This window comes from Castor canadensis, chromosome 10 (assembly GCF_047511655.1).
Source record: "Castor canadensis chromosome 10, mCasCan1.hap1v2, whole genome shotgun sequence".
NCBI lineage: Eukaryota > Metazoa > Chordata > Mammalia > Rodentia > Castoridae > Castor > Castor canadensis.
Window position 1 is genome coordinate 140,319,997 of NC_133395.1, and position 20,076 is coordinate 140,340,072.

At 43.0% G+C, this 20,076-nt stretch overlaps 1 protein-coding gene across 5 annotated transcripts in view; it reads right to left on the reverse strand.

Moving 5' to 3' along the window:
• Nucleotides 1–20,076, reverse strand: part of Srgap3 (SLIT-ROBO Rho GTPase activating protein 3) — a 246,170-nt gene that overhangs the window by 37,738 nt on the left and 188,356 nt on the right. For 2 of the 5 annotated variants that reach the window (XM_074044306.1, XM_074044310.1), the window contains exons 10-15: nucleotides 19,744–19,828; nucleotides 12,537–12,564; nucleotides 9,836–9,925; nucleotides 3,339–3,369; nucleotides 2,202–2,262; nucleotides 301–378 (exon numbers count right to left, since the gene is read on the reverse strand). In XM_074044306.1, coding sequence (XP_073900407.1) covers nucleotides 301–378; nucleotides 2,202–2,262; nucleotides 3,339–3,369; nucleotides 9,836–9,925; nucleotides 12,537–12,564; nucleotides 19,744–19,828 — 373 coding nt within the window. Of the gene's footprint in view, nucleotides 1–300; nucleotides 379–2,201; nucleotides 2,263–3,338; nucleotides 3,370–7,390; nucleotides 7,494–9,835; nucleotides 9,926–12,536; nucleotides 12,565–19,743; nucleotides 19,829–20,076 lie in introns of all 5 variants that reach the window. The other 3 variants (XM_074044307.1, XM_074044309.1, XM_074044308.1) reach the window with 3 other exon arrangements.

Genomic DNA, 20,076 nt, shown 5'->3' on the forward strand with positions numbered 1-20,076 from the left:
ATTTTGGAGCATTTTGGATTTTTGGATTAGGTATGTTCAAGCTGCAGAAATAGGTAAATGTTTAAGAGTTAGCTCTTTGGAGAGGAACAAAATGATCTTGAAGTTTGCAATTTCTGTGGTGTAAACAATCCAGTCATGGCTTGTTTCAAGCTACCAAGGTGAAGTCACCGAAGGTGAAGTTTGGAAGAGATGTGTGCACTTGGCTTTTGCAAACCAGTGTGAATCAAAGACTCTTTGCACCACAAGTTCTAAAACCCATGCTAACACCCTCCCTGGCTCCCCTTGGCCAGTCTTGCTCACCTCTCTCAAAGGAATTTTTGATGTCATTAACTTCAACTTGAGACCCTGGAACTCTGAAGATCCCCTGCTGCTGGAGTCCTAAAAGAGAAACGAACAAAAAAGGCAAACAATGAGCGACAGGAGACTAGAACTCATCAGGCCACAGGGAATATTGGTGACTCTTCCCCAGACTTGTCTCTTTCTCCTTCCATCCTTTACCATAGAGCCATTCCCAATGAAGATCTCCTGGCAGAAGCTCAGAAATGGCCTTTGCAATGAACTCCAGACACTCAATACATGCCCCAAACACTCAGATACATGCTGCTTCCCACATCTGTGAAGATCCTGCCTGGGCTTGAAGGCAAAGGCCATGAGCCATTTCTATCAACACTGCTCCTCACTCAACAAATTCTTCCTTTAGGAGAGCAAGGCTCCAGGGGGCATTCTGGCCTGGGAGTCCAGGAGTTTGGAGGCAATTCAATTATTAAAGAACAATCTCACTTCTTTTTACATGTTCCTACAAAACCATAACAAAGAGGAGACTCACAGACACCTGATACAACAGCAATGATGGAAGAATAACCTATATGATAGAGAATCAAGGGTCTGTTTCATCTCTACTAGAAATCACTGGAGGAGACTGATTTTTTCCCTGACTCAGTTTTTCTGTACAGAATAATTTTCCATGTTATAATACTGGAAATGCTTACTCTTAAAAGCCAGGATTTAGTCAAAGTTTGGTTTGTACAAAGTATATGCCCAATAAATACTGTTCATATCTTTAGTTAAGAAATACTGAATTTCTACTACCTAAGTGTCTACTCCCACCCTCCTCCTCATACCACACTCAGCCATACTGACCTTCCTCCCATCTGTCTTTATCCATTCTCTCCATCTGGGCTGCATGGCTGCCTTCCTCTACTCACTTGGGACATAGTTCAATTACCATCTCCTCAGAGACATCTCTTCTCAGTACCTTAGCCAAAGCAGCACCCTCAGCCATTCCCTATCTCCTTCTAATTGGTTTCCTGGCATTATCACTATTTATAGTTATATCACAGTCAACTCTCCTTATCCATGGCATTTTCATCTATGGAGTCAACGAACAGTAGCTTGAAAACATTCAAGAAGAAATTACATCTGTACTGAGAATGAACAGATTTCTGCCTTATCATTTCCTAAACAATACAATATAACAATTATTTACATAGCATTTAATTGTATTAAGTATTACAAGTAATCTAGAGATGATTTAAAGTCTGTGGCCGAGGATGTGTACAGATATATGTGAACACTATTTTATGTAAGGGACTTGAGTGTCTGCAGATTTTGGTATCTGCAGGGGTTCTGAAATGAATTCCCCATAGAGACCGTATTTATTTTTTTGAGTATTTCCTTATCCGTTTAACTTTGAATGTAAGCTACTCAGAGCAGGTTCCTTTCTTGTCTACACATATATTCCCATTGTTCAAAACAGTGCCCACTATGCACTAAATAAATATATTTTTGGAGGAATGAATAAGTGGACAAGCACAAGCTACCTTCTGGTGACACCATGGTCAACAAATCCCAGATACTATTTTCTTTGTGGAACTTACAATCCAATAGTATTAACTAGTATATTGACTCTGGGTTGGGTAGGAATAGGGAAGAAACTGAAATAGTCCTTTGGTCCATGTAATCATCCCTCCCCAGCTATCCTAGGTTCTGTTCCTCACACTATCTTCTATATTCCCATCCCTGCCACACAGGCTTCAGAGACAGCACTCAGAATAACAGCTTGTCCCCTAGAGCATTTCCCCCCTGGAAACAGAGCTGTGACAGGAAGTCTTCCAAGATGAATAAAATCTCATCTCCTACCAGAACAGTCCAGCACCTGTTCTGCAGAGAACCAAAAACACTTGACCCAAAATTGAGCTTACCATATAAATTGATGTATCGGATGCAACTCTCAACTACAAGCGGTATAGCTTGTCCTGAATCCTTAAGAGAAAAAAGAACGTGAGTTTTATTGGGCTTGGCAACCACCATAGGCAAAAGTCACTGCAAGCATGGATTATCAACTCAAGCCAGAATATTAGTACCACCGTATTAGTAAGAAAACAAGCAAGGAACTACTAATCCTAATGAAGTCTTCAGTTAAGTGCAGAGAAAGACATAGCTATGATAATTTTAAAGAAATGCTCTTCTTACCCATCTGGAAAGGACTCTGGGCTCAGAAGGCTTGACAGGCACATCAGGGTAGGAAGAGGGAACCTGTCATATGGAGGGGGCTGGAGTCTAACCTTGAAGAGTGCCCTGCCTCTCACTCCACTTTGCCCAATTCAACATCTTCTCCCACTGCTCAGGAATAAAAGGTAGGATCAAAGCCTCATCCCATTGCTGCAGTGCCTCATGCCAGAAACAAGAAGAACACTGTGGGGGGGAAGCAGAGCTGGCCCCACCTGTCCACTGGAACCCTAAGAAGAGAGGGCTGGTTCTACTCGTGATGTTGCAACCTAAACATCCAGATGCATACTTTAATATTAAGCATGTCTCAAGAAGTTCTGGAAGTCACTAATGTCAGCCATTGGCCATCTAGTGGATAACCTTAGTCAAAAGGCTGAGTAAGACACAATTCTAAACATCTGTACCTGGAATGTGAAAGGATATTCAATTACTTCTTAGACTGGCCAGTAGTCACATATGGCTGGGTAAGGGGCAATTTCCTTTTGGATTCCAGGACTGATTGACCTCTCTAATATTTCAGGTCACTTAAAGAGCATAAAATTGGTTTAAACTTTCTTTGAAAGGGGCCAAATTAAATTACTAGCCTCCTTAGAAGGTGAAGAAACAAAAAGGCGTATGTAACTTGCTTTTGTAAAGATGACAAGAATTTGGATGGGTTCTTGGCTCCTCCACACCCCACCTGTGAATTCTGCCCTTGCTCTACTGCAGTTAGGAAGAGGGAAGGAAAGGGACCCATTGGCAATGGGCAAAGTGGACTCTGTTCTGGAAGTCAGATCTAAAGACAGCTTCCATCTGGTTGCATGGGGCTAATGGGCCTTTCTAGTAAATACCTGGTTCCTGGTTCGAGCATTTCTTCTTCCTCTGATAACAAAAAATAAACAGGCAGCAGAGCAGGAGAAAAAGAAAAGATTATGCAGGAATAAGATCAGTTAGAGTAAGCAGATCCTTCAGAGTCCGTGAACGCCGAAATGCAATGGCAGCCAGCAAAGGTCCAGGGGAGTCTGCCCAACAGCCTGCCCATGGGGAGAGCCATCCTGAGCCTCAGAGCCTCACAGGACTTCCAGGAGCTGCCCCCAGCCAGCCTTCCAATAGGCTGCCTTTGCCTCTCTCCCAGACACCAGTGATGGGGGGACTCTTTCAGTTGTCAAAGTGCAGGAACTGTATGTCCTGAACTCATTCCCAGCTCCAATCTAGCTGGACAATCCTTCAACAAAAGGGACTGTTGATTCACCAGTGGACAAGAACCTACTGAAGACCCCATAAGGTAAGCCCAGTTGCCCACAGAAAGGAGGAAAACACACCTTTATGGCTACTGTCCCTGAAATTCATTTTAGAAAACTTCATTCTTGGTAAAAAGTTCAATGTTACAAGATCCCTTTGGATGGGATCCGGCAGGATTACACCTGATTCCAGATTCCAAACTGCCCCCATGTTTTCCTCTCAACATCTTGGTAATTTTTCCTGGATGGAAACTTGGCTTTGATATCCTTTCTACCCCGATCCTCATGCTGGCACTGAGACCCTACTGGTAAAACAAGAACTGGGAAGCCTGGGGAAGGGAAGGAAGGCAAGTTGGAGCACCGTAAATGATGGACTGCAGTCTCAGCTTTCACCACAAATCACTGAAGACATCCAGATCCAGGGAAGCCTGTCTATTCTTTCCTGCCATGTGGGCATGGGTCAGGTTCAGCGATGGGAACTAGGTCTCCTTCAGGCTCAGTGAGGAGGCTGAGCTGAAAATGTAAGGGATGTATGCCTTCAAATTGGTGTTACCTGTTCAGTCTCTAGCATATCAACAACTGGAATCATCAATATCATACTGGCTAAACCCACCTGAATCCAAGAACCAAGCAATAGCCTGGTCCAATGGGACTCTAGAGCAGTGTCCTAAAATTAATTATGATAACAGGCCAGACTTATATAGTGCTTACTATGTGCTGACCAGTGATCTAGAAATGTGACATACATTAGCTAATTTCATCCTCACCCCAAACTCATGAAGGAGGCTGTCATTCTCATTATATAGAAGCAAGGTGGGGACTCTCTACTGGCCCCAGAGGTGGACCTCCTGTGCTTCAAAATGGGCTCTCATAATAAAAATAGGGTTTCCTTTTGTCTAAAAGAAAAACACCAAGAATTTTATAAGTGGCTGATTAGGGAAGAGTTCAAAAAAATTGATAAATCGAACCCCAACAAGACTTATCTATTATTGTTAACTCAATGCTGCTTCCTCATCCTGTCAAACCATCATAATCATGGAGTTCCAGTAGTATTATTTTACTGAAAATCTTTTCACGGGTGTTGTTTTTCAAAGCTGAGGACTCTTACTTTAATATCCTTTCAGATAGTATGAGAATGTGTATAGAAAACTAAAGCCTACTCTCAATAGCTGAAGGAGTAATTTTATTATTCTGCCTATTCATTCTCTGAAAGTTAACAATCCTTCAGAGTGAAACTGCACTGAAGGTAACCTTGGCGAGCAAGCCCATAGGTGGTACACGGTACAATTTTGTTAGACTTCACTGTTGTAGGAGATATAAGTGACTATAAAGAAACGCTGTCATGTAATGAATGTATCTTCTTTTTCTCAGTCAAGTGACTATTACTCTCCCACCTCATCTCCTTACCAGGCTGTGACTCATTCCAACAATGCTGTCACTGCTCTGATGCTCTTGGTTGTCCCTTTTTGGAGACTCTTTCAGAGCTGGTTGACCAGCATCACTGTAGCATGTTCCCTCTTGCCATTTTGTACCTCCAGTGGCATCACAAAGCTAAGCTTTGAATGGAACTTCTTGTTCCAAAGACCAGGGAGTCTATTCTAATACAGAGTTTTGGCACCAACAATAAAGGTCATGCAATGGACTTTAAAGACCTGGTCAAAAAGCACTTGCAGCAATGGTGATATATTTAGAGTATGAAGGTGGCTCCCCAGGGTGACTACCTGCAACAGGCAAAGGTTCACATAATTAAGCTCCAAGTTGGTCAGGAAGAATAAAGTCAGATTACTTTATAGTCACACATTATATATAGGACCTCTTTACTTAGAGAATATACTAATTTTCAAATACTGCCAGGGAAGAGTTAATTCCTTCCAAGTATCCCAACTGATCACCCATTTCCAAAAACAAGAGCACATCAGGGAAGTTATTTTTGTTTTTGAACCCTCATTCTTTCTGTTGCCCCCCCTTCACCCCCCCTCTCCCGCCAACAAGGGATTCCTTCTGTCCTGGCCCTCTCCTCTTTATTCCTATCCTTCTTTCCTAGCCTCTCGCCAGGTTTCCTGTGCCCTAGCTCATAGCTCTTCTTGCTCTGTACTCTCTGAGAATTTGTTCCTGTGGGGGTAACCTGCCCAGTGCTCACCCTGAGCCAACCTAAACACTCCACTTTCTGTGCTAAAAACCTCTCAGGCCCTGCTCTGAGCTTGTCGATCCAGAAAGCCATAAGCTGGTCCTTTCTAGGCTGTGGAGTGTGGCTCTGTCTTGGGCAAGGGTGAATGAGAAGAAAGTCTTGGAGGAGAGAAGAGGGAGGATAAAGAAAGAGAGGACTCCTTTGATAGTACCATCCTGCCATGAACCACTGGATGGCTCTCTCTGGATCATTTGGTTCCTCTTTCCTGATGTACCCTGAGGGACCTGTCCTTTAGGTCATTCTCTATGTTCTGTCCTCTTGGGCACCCCTTGCTGTCCCTGCCCCTGGGCAATCCTAACTTGAGTCCTACTCTTTCACTTTCACTTTCCTCCACTCTTCCTTCCCCACTACTCAGTCCACAGGTAGAGCTAGTCCTGGGACCCAGACTTGTCCTGTCTACTTCCTCCCATGCTTAAGGCTGACCCTATCTGTATGCAGTCACTCCCTGTCCTGGAAGTCCTGTATTTCACCCTGTCTGAGGCCAGAGGATAGAGAGTTGATGCAGGGTAAGCTTCTATGACTCCAAATCATCAGCACTGCCCAACAGCCTTTGTTTCCCCTGATTCCAGTCTTCTTTCCTGAAGAAAGTGTCTTCATTGGCTGATGAGGGGGTCTCAAATAACTGGCAAGAACTTTCCCCTCTGTTCCCCTAAGTAATGTTAGTAATGTGCCTTCCTTTCCTCAAGCAGGTGGAGGTCTACCTGCTGCTCTGGACAATTCCATCACCATCTTTATTTGCCCTTCATTATTCTATCTGGGATGGTTTTATCTTGTATCTTTTATATCAAAGAAAAAAAAAGAGAAACTCACCTAGCTGAAAAAAATAATTTTTTAGTTTAAGTTTAGTATAAAGGGTTAACCTAGAATTCTAAAGGGACTACCTCAACTTTTCTTCTCATCAACCATCTCCCAACCCAACTAACAAGAGACAAAATTAGGTGTGAGGGACTTCTCTCATATGAACTATAAGTTTCCTTTGTTCCCATACACTCAACTACAAAAAAAAAAAAAAACCAACCCTCAGTAGTACAAAAACACAGCTATCCACAGGGATTTCCTTTGTGTTCTCTCAATCTCCTCTTAGGGGACAAAGGTGTAACACTGGGTAACATGGTTTCCCCAGCTACCCCTCTGGTGTTAGGACTGTGCTTCCTGCAGCAAGGAAGCACAGCTGGCTGAGATCACTGTGCAGACAGTTCAACTCCACCTGGACTTCATTCATCAAATCCCTCCCCCTAAAGCTGAGAGTCATGGACAGCACTTAGGGGCAACTGGCCAGAGGCAAAACAGCTCTGAGGAAAAGTCCTTGCTGAAGCGAAGAGCAGGCTGCAGTGAGGCACTAGCTCAACAGGGCCTGGCTGAGGGGAGGAGTGTAGACTCCTGTCTGGGCAGGGCTGTTGGCTGGAGGGCAGGGGAAGAGAGGCTGCCATTGCACTGGGTGCATTCGCGGACTCCATGGCTCCCCAGCAAGTACCTTAATGAACGCTTCCATACTGCCGTTAAAGAGTTTATGGCTATACACTGAAAGAGGCCTAGGTCTCCTCATTTTCTGTGGCTTAGGGGGAAGACAGGGGGGCCTAGGGGAAAATGGAACAAAAGAAATCAAGAAAGCAACCAACATAAGCATACACTGGGAAAGACACTCTTAAAACCCATAACTTGAGGAGAACACAAAATGCAAATGGGAGCCCCTAGCCCCCCAATACATTGGTTTCCAATGTTCCATCTGAAAGTTTTAGGAGATCTTAATTTTACCCACAATGCCAAGCAGGAGCAACTCTCCTATAACACAAATGCACTCTAAATTATGGACCGGGGTGGGTCAGAGGGGGAATAAATAGTATGTGTCCAAGAAAGCATTGAAACTCCAATTAGAGGCTGGCATCCTGCAAAGCTGACCAGATGGAAAGGGGATCAGGGGAGAGAGATGTCATCAGTAGCCCAAGAAAGCAAGAGACTTTCAAACATGACTGGGAGGGTTAATTTTCATTACCTTGGCTTAAATCCATTACTAAGTCTCAACTCCCAATGTAGCAGGGCACTCATCTTCCTAATGCCTCTTGGCATTTCGAATAGTCTTGACTAATCACTATTTCATTGATCTGAGAGTCAGACAATTATTATTCTCATTACAGAAATAAAGAAAGTGATGCCAGGAGACAGGCTGCAGTTCTTTAGGGTCCCCAGGTGATCCAGGATAATAATATCCTACTCTTTAGTCAAGTACACTTCTGATTAAAGCACTTTCAAATCCACTACCACACTGAATGCATCATAAACTCTGTACATATGACCCTGTTTTACAGAGGCAGAAACTGAGGCTCAGAGAGAAGAACTGGCAGAGCCAAGCCTCTTTGGCTCCAAATCCAGGGTTTTTTTCTAACAGTCATGGAGCATTGGAGCACCTTGCCATTTTCATCTGAGGACTTATCTACCACTTTCATCCTTGCTATGGGGTCAGATTGAAAGTGTCTTGCTTTACTTTAGGATCTCCATTCCCTGTGCTCCAGTCTTGGCCAAGGGATGGGGAATCATACCACAGTTCACAAGGAAAAATGAAACAGCCACAAACACTAGGCCCATATTCCAGAGTTCACCATGCATATGCCTGTGATGGCTTATTTGCTCATTTCACCACCCAAATTGGCCTGACTGAATGCTGCCAGCCTTCCAAGGCAAAGGGCTTTTTAAGGTTATCTAACCAAGAGAGGCTGTTCATTTTCAAATAGCCTGGTTCAAAATTTGAGGAACTCAACCAGGCACAGATAATATTCACATATGACAAATAAAGACCCCCTCCCAAATCTCAATTATTTTCTGTGAACGGGCAAGTATCTTAGGGACTGTGGAGTCAGTCAAGATAAATGAGGGCCATGCTGTTTCTTACTGGGCTTGTTGTGCCTGTATCCTTCAGCAGCCCAGCCATGTAGGGAACTCCAGCTAACTCCTCCTAGGTGTCTAAATGTTGAGCAAATGCTGCCAGCTACAAGGCCATGCATGGGCAAAGACACAGTTAAGTCCAAATAATAGCATGCCACCCAAACAATAGAACCAAAATAACAGCACAGACCAAAATTTTGAAAAGAAACAACAGGCAAGATTGTATCCAGCCCATGTTGGATCTATGTCAATTTGGTTAGCTATGTCCATGTCATTTGTTTTTCAAAAATTATTTTTTGAGGATGTCTATATGTAGAGAGGGGTGAGGTTTCTTACAATGGATCTGCTTTTGAATTTCCAAATGGAAGAGCCGAAAGAGTGCTAAAAGTGTGACTCGAGGTCATAGGTTTTAAGTTTGGCAATTAGGAACAACGTGAGGATAGCACCATTGTCACCCAGTTTTCCTAGTGTTTGGGGTTCCCAGATCATTTCTTTATCTCACAACAACCCTGTGAGGTTGTTAAGAATTATTAAACCCATTTACACATAAGGCAAGTGAGCCTATATCCTATATCAGATTAAGAAATGTTCCTAAGGTCACACAAATAGAATGTGACTGAAGGTGGGGGAGTAGGCAGCTCTTCCTACTTAAGGCCCCAGATTGAGTGTGAAATTGAGCAAGTGATTTCACCGTATAACTGCTAGCAGTTGCATTCAACTATCTATTAAAACTCTCATTGCTGGCAAGAGTGGAAACTCTTGGTGAAGGCACTGGACACTCTGTATCAAAAGCTCTAGGATGCCTACTAGAGGGTTTGAGTCCTAAGAATTTCTGGGTTTAAATTATTTGTTTTGCAAAGTGGAATAAAAGGAAAGTAGGATATGTTTCCCCATTTTTCCCGCCTAATCCAGAGAGCAAAGGATAGTTTGAACCACACCAGAATTTTTTTCTTTTGTGGTGCTTTGTGCACTGGCTGGAATCTGACAAGGAAACGTAGCTATCCCAACTTTGCATGATATCAAATCTGTATCAACTTACTGAAATGCTGGGTGGGGCACAAAGTGGGGAGCAGGGGGACAGCTCAGCCAAGGAAAGTGGGGCAGCCTAAGCCTTCCATCTCTTCTGCTGCTTAGTTGCAGAGCAAAAAGGAAAGAAAGAAAGAGAGAGGCAGGGAAAACAGGAACAGAGAAAGCCATAGAGAGGAAGAAAGAGAAACCAGAGACCAATGTCCCCTTTCTGCCTTTCAAACCAGATGAAAATTAACATATGTTGGCAACACAGGCATTGACCTGGAAATAATTCTGTGACAAAAAGGATGTGATTAAAAATTTCCCCAGGCAACCCAATAAATGTGGATATCAATATCCAAAATGGTGGCAATATTGAAGTTCAATAGCAGTCAGGATCTTGAAGGCTGCACATGGTGTGTACCAAGTTGCATATGTTTGGACATGATGTCAAGTGATTTCACCACTTATCCAGACCACGGGGTGATGTCAACCTGGGTTAGGAAAGCTAGATTTTCTTTGAATCACAATAATTAAAATCTCATGCTTGCATCTTGTTTTTCTATTTACAATACATGTTTTTTTCATAGTTTTGGGGATCAAACTTGTTAGGCAAGTACTTTACCACTGTGCTACATCCCCAGCTCTTTGTTTTTTAAGACAGGGTCTCACTACATAGCCTAGGCTGGCTTCAAACTGGTGATCCTCCTGCCTCTGCCTCCCAACTGCTGGGATCATAGGCCTGTACCACCACACCCTGCTGATAATATACTTTTTAAGTGCATTATCACATATGGCCAGCCTAAATTACAGAGTAACTATGAATTTGGGCCATTCAGAGATAAGGTTCTTAAGCATGAGAAAATATAACATGTTTGCAGACCATATGCTAAAAACTAGTCCATCTATACAAGTGAAGAGCTTCTTGGCTGAGGTAACTTGCCCAAATGACTGTCCCAGATGACACACCATGTGTGAGAATCTATGAAGATAAAAGGGCCAGAGTACAGAGACATCAACCAGGGCCTTTCTGATTAATTTTAAAACCACTTCCAAGTTGGCAATGAGGTTCACGATTTAATAATGACATTGGAGGTAAAGGGAAGCATTTAGTTTTCTAACAAAGTCACCTTTGACCTTGGCCAGGAACCAGAGCACATTGGTCAAGATCTGCAATTTAGTGCAGGATATCTAAGTGGGAGGTCTGGTAGTCTGAGCCTGTATTTCTCAGGCCCTCGGTCAAAGAGGGTGTGGAAGACAACATCTCAGAGGGCTTTATTTAAACTACATATACATACACATTTTATTTAAGATACATGTACCCTCAGCTTTCCCCCAAGGAGGAGCCTGAGACCTGGCCAAGGGATGAATCACAGCTCTCCTCTCCTGAATTCTGCTGGAGCAATCTCCTCCTGCCAAAGTCCTAGGAGTTAGAAGGATGTAAGTGATGGCTCAATTCATCTCCCATCTGTTTGGCTATTTGCAGACTTTGGTGTAAAATATGGCTTCTGTTGTTTCGGACTATAACAACATCCTCTTGCCAGAAAAAAGGAACAATAACAAGTTTGTTTCTCCAAGGTTCTTTGAAAGTGACCCTGCAAATCTGTTGCCCCATATGTGGGAAGGCCCTCGCCTGGCATGAATCATCCCCATGTTCCCACATTTCCTGGGCCCAGAGGAACAGCTGCACAGGCTGAATTTCTGTAGAACCCTTGGTCTCTGAGCCCAGGACATTTAAATCCCCAGCTTTCCAAGCCTCTGCCGCACCTACTCCCTTCCCAATGAGCAAGGGAGAGTTTAGAGCTCATCTCTGCTCTTGCCAAGTAGGACAGCTTTCTAGGATTCTGGGCCACTGGGAAGAATTTGTAGGAAAGGAAAGAATCTCATCAGGTCACTGGCCCAGAAAGTGAGGCAAAAAGTAGCTCCTGATTAACACAGGGCAAAGTGTAGGCCTCCATGTCACTGTCTAGATTCGTGTAGGGAAGCACAAGAGCTCTTGCTGGGAACTCAGAAAGAAGGGAGCTACAGGGAACAACCAGGTTGCAAAAAACAAATTGCTCATGGAGCTAAACTCTCTGAAAGGAGAGGCAAGTCAGCCGCCAGCTCATAGCTGCTGAGTGGAAAGTGTTCACTGGCTCTGGTCTGCTCAGGGAAAAGCAAAGGGAAATGCTGGACCAGCTGGAGAAGAAGCAGAAGCTCCCTGTGTGTTACTTTGTCCATCAGCCCATCGAGGTGCCCAGGAAGTCCAAGCCAGGGTGTGGGCAGCGCGGGGGTCTGGGCTCACATTTGTGTGTATGCGCATGCATGTGCCTAGCTGTGCACAATACCAGCCAATTTCAAAGCCTTGTCAAAGGGACCCAGGCTGGGCCCAGCCACCTAGGCTGGGCAGTTTGCTCAGCAGCCATGTAACAGATGTGAAAGAGGAAAACAGTCACCCACATCCTCTGGCCTCTACTGGCTGCCCTTAGTCACCCTGGAGTCAATATTACTGTCCAACCCAATGGACAGCACTAAGGGAAAATACCCCACTGCCCCATAGCACCAAAAGCACCTGCTCCCCATCACCAGCCTGGAGGTCTAATAAAAGCCTCACAGCCTCAGTAGCAACTGTGCCTTTCCCTTGGCAACTCCCCTCACCCCCAACTAGTGAGTTCCTCCCTCCTCTCTCCCAACTCTTCCCCACTCAGACCTTTGGCAGCTGGAACAAGAAAACAAGAGTCTCCAACTCTCACCTGGTAGTGCCGCATTCTGCTCTCTCTCCTGGGGGGAAAAATTATATGTTGGTGTTTAATTGGAACATTCGTCTTTTCCTTAAAACAAAACCCATGTGCCCATTTATAGTCATTCTATTCCCATTTCCTGCCTCAGGCAACCACTAGTCTCTCTGTAGCTTTGCCTATTCCTTTCACGTCAAGGGAATTACTCAATATGTGATCTGCTTCTGGCTTCCTTCACTTAGCATGATGTTTCAGAAGTTCATCCATATAGCATGATTCATAATTTACTTCTTTTTGTTGTTTAATAATATTCCATTATATGGATAGACCACATTTACTTATCCATTCATTACCAATTGCTCTCTTAGTACCTCATGCCTTCAATGTTTCCCAAAGCATTTTCTCTTCTTTCCATGCCCCAAACCTACTCCTATCCAAGTCTTCAGCCTCTCAATAAATGGACCATCGCCCACCCATTTGTTCAAGCTGGAAGTCTAAGAATTGAAAACTCTCTTTCAACTTAAGTCTGTCCACTCCCTCTAACTCAACACTATCTTCTTGATCCAGGCCACCATCATCTCTAGCCTGGGCTACTTTCCTTTAACTGGATTTCCTATTTTACTACAATCTATTCATGACTTAGCAGCCAAAGAAATCTCTTTAAACTATGAGTCCTAACATGTCGTTCCCTTGCTTAGAATAATCCCCTGCACACAGAATAAAAATCCAAGTGTCATAATATTTTCCTAAACCCTTTGAGATCACAGGGGACCCTGTGAACTACTGCTTCATCTGTTTGTACTACTTTCTCTTTCAGCATGGTACTCCAGACACAGAGTCCTTATGCATGGTCTTCAAATAGATCTCTGCTTCCTGGAAGTCTCTTGCCACTGACACTTGCACATCTAGCTCTTGCTTGCTTTTGGGGTCTCAGCTGAAAAGCTGGGTCCAGAGAAAAGATTCTTCCATCTGAAGTGGGCATTTGTCTTCTTATATCATTTCTCCCTATGTAACTTCTCTCTATGGTCAGATTATCATTAATATTGCTCTTGCCTATAATTTTACTTGTCTACTGCCAGTCTATCTCCATGAACACAGAACACTATGTTCTATGAGGGATGGAATCATGTCTGTTCTTAAAACTGCAATAATACCAAGGACAGTGTTTGACACAAAGTATGTACTCAAAAAATATTTGTTGAATGAGTAAATGAACAAGTCTTTAACCTCCAAGAAGCTCAGTGCCCAATGATTACAACAGCCCGTAAGTACATCCTTCAATAAAATAGTAAGTGTCACGGTACAGTTGTATACAGGGCGTCTCATCCCTGTAACAGCACATGAGCAAAATGATGCGAATAGATGCAGTGGTTTTCCTAAGTCCCTGCTGCAGTACACTTTGGATTCCAATCCAGGTTGTCTGACTTCAAATCTGAGCTTGGCCTGAGGAATCTGGCTCCCCATCTCCCCTAAACATGGGTGAGGAAAGAACAGCTGTCTCCAGTGGAACTTGCCTCAAACTCAGTGACTCCCTCAAGGTGGCACTTGGCTTCCTTTCCTTCAGAGATACCACACCTTAGAAGACAGCACCCTGGACAGGGATGGGGTGCTCCAAATGAAGAGATTAAACAAAATCTTCTTCTCCTACCAAAACTGTACTGAGAATTCAGAGGTCCAAGTCCTAATATTCACTCTTACCAATACACAGTGTGGTCTTGGATAAGTCACTGCCTTTCTTTGGGCCTCAACATCCTTAGTTGTATTACCTATCTAAAAATATTGCAGATACATACATTGCTGACTCTCATCCATCAAATACCATGAATATTTGTTTTCCCATCACATTGATCTCTAAAAATGCACACCCCTTGCCATTTTCCAATTCTTTTAGGAAGACAGAACTTCCACAGCTGAGAACTTCTAGACCAGTGCTGTCCAATAGAACTGTACTGAGAGCCATAATTTCTAGTAGCCACATTACAAAAAGAGATTAGCTTAAAGAATATATTCTATTTAATCCAATACATAAAAAATGTTGTCATTTCAATATTCAATATAAAAACTCAATAAGATACTTTATATTCTCCTTAGTGTGTACTAAGTCTTCAAAACTTGGTATTCATTTGCATATTTCAATGACCATTTTCACATCTTGATCCATGTTTCAAATGTTCAGCAGCCACATGTGACCAGTGGCCTCTACAGTGAGCAGCACAGCTCTAAACTCTAGAATCCTACCAATGAAGGAATAGGGGATGCTTTTTAAAACAAAAACCAAACACCTTTTTTCTATTGTTACTGTTTTCTACAGAAAACAAAGCAGCATGTGGTCCAGCAAGACAGAGAAATGAGGAGAGGAAGAGAACAACCTGAGAATAGGACTTGGACTGATTGACACACATTCTTGAATTCCTGACCACGGTCATCAGTAGTTGTAAGGTAACTGCAGTGGGTTGAATTGGAGCCAGGAATCAAAGCAAGAAAGGGGAGAATTTAGGTAGAACAGGCAAATTTGTTCTGCTTAATTGCTTGTGTGTGTGAGATCTGTGGAAAATTCTTATGAGATACCAGTTTGAGTTAAATTTTCACACAGACCCAAGGCCTCCTGTTAGGCCAATGGCATTCCGTGAAAGGGGTCTGCTGATAGCCTTGGGGTTGTTCTGGATGAGGACCCCTGCTAGAAAGTCCAGCCTTTCCCTCAGAGCTGCAGTCCATTGTGACTGCCTTTAGAGTGAATTCTGGAAATCACTTTCTTCTCCATCATTTCTTGGCTCCTACACCATTCACTCTTATATGGACTACTGTCTTACATGGACACTGCCATTCATTAGTTCTTCTTACTCATGACATTTTTTCCCACCAGTATAAATGTTGCTCCCTCTGCCCAGTACTCTTTTTCCATTTTTTTTTCATATTGTTGGCACCTTCTTGGCCTTCAGGCTCAGCTGAGACATCACATCCATAGGAGGCCTCTCTGACCACCCAGTAGAAAGCAGGTCTTCCTCTGCTCCATACATATGATTGTCTGTAGCTGAGTTCAAATTTGCCATTCATGCCACTTATTCTAATTTAATTCTTTACTCAGTACATTCATATGCTGCATAATGACATTTTGGTCAAGGACAGACCACATATGTGAAGATAAAATGTTTCTATCAACCTATAGCATCATCTATTCCTATTATAGCCATCCCAGGGTTATTGTAGTGATACATTTCTCACATTTGTGGTGATGGTTGTGCAAACACACGAGGCACTGCCACTCATATGAAAGTTTAGTGTGTGCAACTATTATAGTATATAACATTTGGTAATTGTAACAAACAACTCTTATTGGTTTATGTGTTTACTATGCTATGCTTTTGTCATTATTTTAGAATGTATTCCCACTTATAAAAACAAAATGTTACTGTGAAACAGCATGTTGTGTTATGCTGGTAATGGCCTCATCTCATGTTGACTGTGTATTTTGACTGCATCATTTTGTCTTGTGTGTATGATTTAGTCTTGTGTGTGTGTGTGTATTTGTGTAGCTTAGGTGTGTAGTAGGCTAGACCACCTAGGCTTGTGTAAGCACCCTCTTGTGATGTTCTCACAATGATGAAATCCCTACCTCATTCCTAGAATGTATTCCCAGCATTCAGAAATGCACAACTGCAGCTTGTTGACTGAGGTCTCTCTTTCCCATGAAGGTAGAGATCTCATCTGTCTGTGTACTACTGTGTCCCCAGGCTTGGCAGTGCATAGTGCTATACTTTCGGATACATGGGAAGATGGATGGGGGCAGGGAGGGAAGGGGAAGGAGAAAAGAATCAAAGGATTTATGACATAGAGTACAATGCAAAAACACACTCAAGGCAAGGGATCTCACATGTTACCTATCAGCTTTATACTCCATTGTAGCTCCCAAGAACCCCATTACCAGCATCTTTAGGATCCTGTCTCAACGTCTAACATATCAGAAATCAAAAAATGTCCCATCCTTCCTTAACCTTTTTAGACCTGCTGAGATATATATATATATATATATATATATAGTTGGTGCCTCAGCTATTTCCTAGAGAGACTATCTGGTCCTGGTGGCCATTTTGCACTATAATGGGCTGAAAAGGCTATGCTCAATTCCTTTTATAGACATTGCACTATTCATCCTTGAGGGGCTTCAGTAAACTGAAAAACCAACTGCGTCCTGGGTATAAAACCTGGAGCTTACCAAATAAATACCCAGACCCAAAAGCAATGAAAAGGTCACAGTCGTAAGACCCAGAGGTGACGATAAACTGAGAATTCTTCGGCCAATGAAATGACATAGCAACAGCCAAAAGCAGATGAGGGTGTGTGCTCTTCCTAAGATATGCCAGTAGCATGCATCACTTACAGCACAGAATGCCAACGTGCTGGGCACATACAGCTTTTTACTTGTGTATCTGGGTTCGATCACTCTAAGAAAATTGTTTGTAAGTAAAGGTGACCCAAAAGACCTTGTGGTTCCTCTATCTTGTAATTTCTTTGACCCACCCCCACCCCCACTATCAAAAGAGCACTTTAGAGAAATTAAGGCCCTAGATATGATACTTCATTTCATTTTCTTTAAAAAGCCCTTTAAAAAAAATAAGACCTTTTTATCCAAATATTCCTTTGGCCCCATATTTCTCACCTGTTTCGTAAGTTTCTACTTCATACATAAAAGGGTATTGATGTACTAACTGTATCCTAGCCCTACTCTGATAATAAGGGCATTCTACGTGACAGAGTCCGAATGCTCAGGAGAGTTGGGGTGATTCATCGGCTGAAATTTGAGAAGAGTGGATTAGACAAATACTGAGTTCTTTGGCCTACTCGAGTTTTCAATACCCTCCTTTATCCAGTAGACCAGAATTTTATCACTCTAAGTCGAATTCTCATACTTGCAGGAGGATTTCATCAAATGCTCTAAGAATTCCACAATATAATTTTTAACAATGAATGCTGAGTTGGTCTTAATTTATTCAGCTTCACTTTTTTTCAGTCATTCAGTAATTTATTAATGTTAGTTGATAATAATGCATCAGTATTCATTAATTGTGACAAATATACCATACTAATATAAAATGTTAACACAGGAAAAACTGGGTATGGATATATGGGAACTCTGTACTGTCTTTACAACTTTCCTGTAAATCTAAAACTATCCTAAAATAAAAACTTCATTAAAGAGCTTGGGGCATGGCTCAAGTGGTAGAGTGCCTGCCAGACAAGCATGAGGCCCTGAGTTCAAGTCCCAGTACTACCAAAAGTTCATTAAAAAAAAAAAACTTCTCCAGAATTTTTCAGTGTACCAAGACCTGTCCCAGTTATCCACAGCTGGACCACTACAAAATAGCATAATGGAGATTCTAGATGACTCAAGTGATCCTATACTTCTGAAGCTAACTTTTCTTGGAGCTTTTGTTGCTAATAATAAGCTTAAAACTCAGAAGGATTGGATAAATCACTTCTCAGAGCAAGATGTGGCTGAAGGCTCTATAAACTTCGAGGATCAAATGCCAGGATTTATGCCAACCAAAATATTATTATTATTATTTCACTGAGGTCATTTAGGCAAGGATAGTAATGAAAGTTTGCATCTGATAGTTTCCAGGGAGGAACTGGCGAGATGCCCTTTCTTCTCCCAATTCAAGCAGTCATCTGGAATTTTTTTTTTTTTAAAGAACACCTAGTTTGGACTAGTGGAGTGGCTCAAATGGTAGAATGCCTGCCTAGCAAGCATGATGCCCTGAGTTCAAACCCCAGTCTCATTAAAAAAAAAAAAACCTAGTTTTTAAACTAGGTTTTTGAACCCATGGAATCTGGTTTCAAAAATACAAGTAGCGACCAATGCATACTGGCCTGCCTCTCATACACTGCTAATGAGGAACAGCCCCCAGCCCCAGTCCATAAAAACCAACTCTTCTCTTTACTGCTACTCTTAGGAGCTGTCCCCTCACACCCTCTCCCAGAGTTCCTCTTGAACTTTCTGTGCCTTCCCTGTCTCCTCCATTTTTGCTTCCCTCTTCATTTTCTGTACCTCTTTATGTGCCCCTTCACACTCTGCTCAAATACCTAAATGTCAGGATGGGTAAAATTTAGAAAGAAAGATGAAGGGAAAGCTGACTGCAGCTAACTCTTCTTCATCTTTATTACCTCCCCCCATCAATGGGTTTTGACAAATGTACACCCATGAAATCAGGATAAAGAACTTTTCCATCACCCCCAAAAGCTCCCCAGCTCTGACCAGGTATAACTAATCTATGGTGATATAAAGATCAGTGCTTTCTGGGTATGGTGGTGCACACCTGTAATCCCAGCATTCAGGGGGCTGAGGCAAGAGGATCAGGACTTCCAGGCCAGCCTGGGCTACATAGTGAGGCCCTCTATCAAAATAAAAAAGGAAGAAAGAAAGGAAAGAAGGAAGGGAATGAAGGAAAGGAAAGAAAAGGAAGGGAAGGGAAGGAAAATCAGATCATTGGTTGCTTGGGTAATGGAATGATTCACTGCAAAGGGACACAGGGAATTTTTTGAGTGCAATAGAAATGGTTTATTTCACCACCCTGACATGGGTGGTGGTTACATGTATAGATGCAAAGGCTCTAGGGCAGGCATAATCTTGGTGAGTTGAAAATCACAGACTTGTCCAATCTGGCTAGAGCACAGTAAGGGATGGGGGAATGGGGAGATGGAGTCGGGAAAGTAGGCACAAGTCAAGTGATGGAATGTCGTGTGCCATGACAGTAGTTAGGTCTTTATTCCTACAGCTAGTAGAAGCCACTTGAGTGGTCTGAAGTCTAGTACCTTGGTCCTTTAAGGACCAAGCACTGCCTTCCATACATGGATTTCCCTTCTCTGGATCTAGAATCCTGGCTAGGCATTCCAACAATTCTCCTGGCAACTGTTTAACAACATCAGTGTTTACCCTGGGTTCCTGGATTCCCACCTCCTGTCTAGTGGGAACCCATCTATCACTTGGCCTTGCACACCTCCAGCCTGAACTAAGACTTGTTGCCCTCTATTTTCTGCAGTCAGACTGGACCCCTCTCAGCATTGCACCAAAGTGGTTTTCACAGCATACCCAGTGCTGGCAGGTGGGTCCAGCACTAGGTCTCATCCTGCCAAGTGCTCAGTGTCTCAAGTTTAAGCAGCTTAGTAGCTCCTGGACCACCAGAAGACCCAGTAGGGTACATAGTCCCCCTGACACCTGACTCACCTTCTCCCAGCGTCTGCTTGAGTAAGTCGTGCTTGGCCTGTAGCTTGGTAATGAGGTTACTGCCATTCACATATTCTTTAAATTTCTGTAAGACACAAGGCACAAGAAAGTTTGTAAGTTGCAAGGCCAAGTGATAGAGTCACTGCTTCTGGAACTGATCTCTGGGGAGAGGAGGCCAAAGTAGATCAGGTTAGCCTCAGGGATTTGGATGTGGGAAATAGAGAGGCCTCTGCGTTTGCTCTGAACTCTGCTGAGTGGCTGGCTGCCCAGTCCTTGGGGCTCTCAGGTAGCATTTGGGAACACAGTGGAAGCCCAGCAGAATGGCAGCAGAGA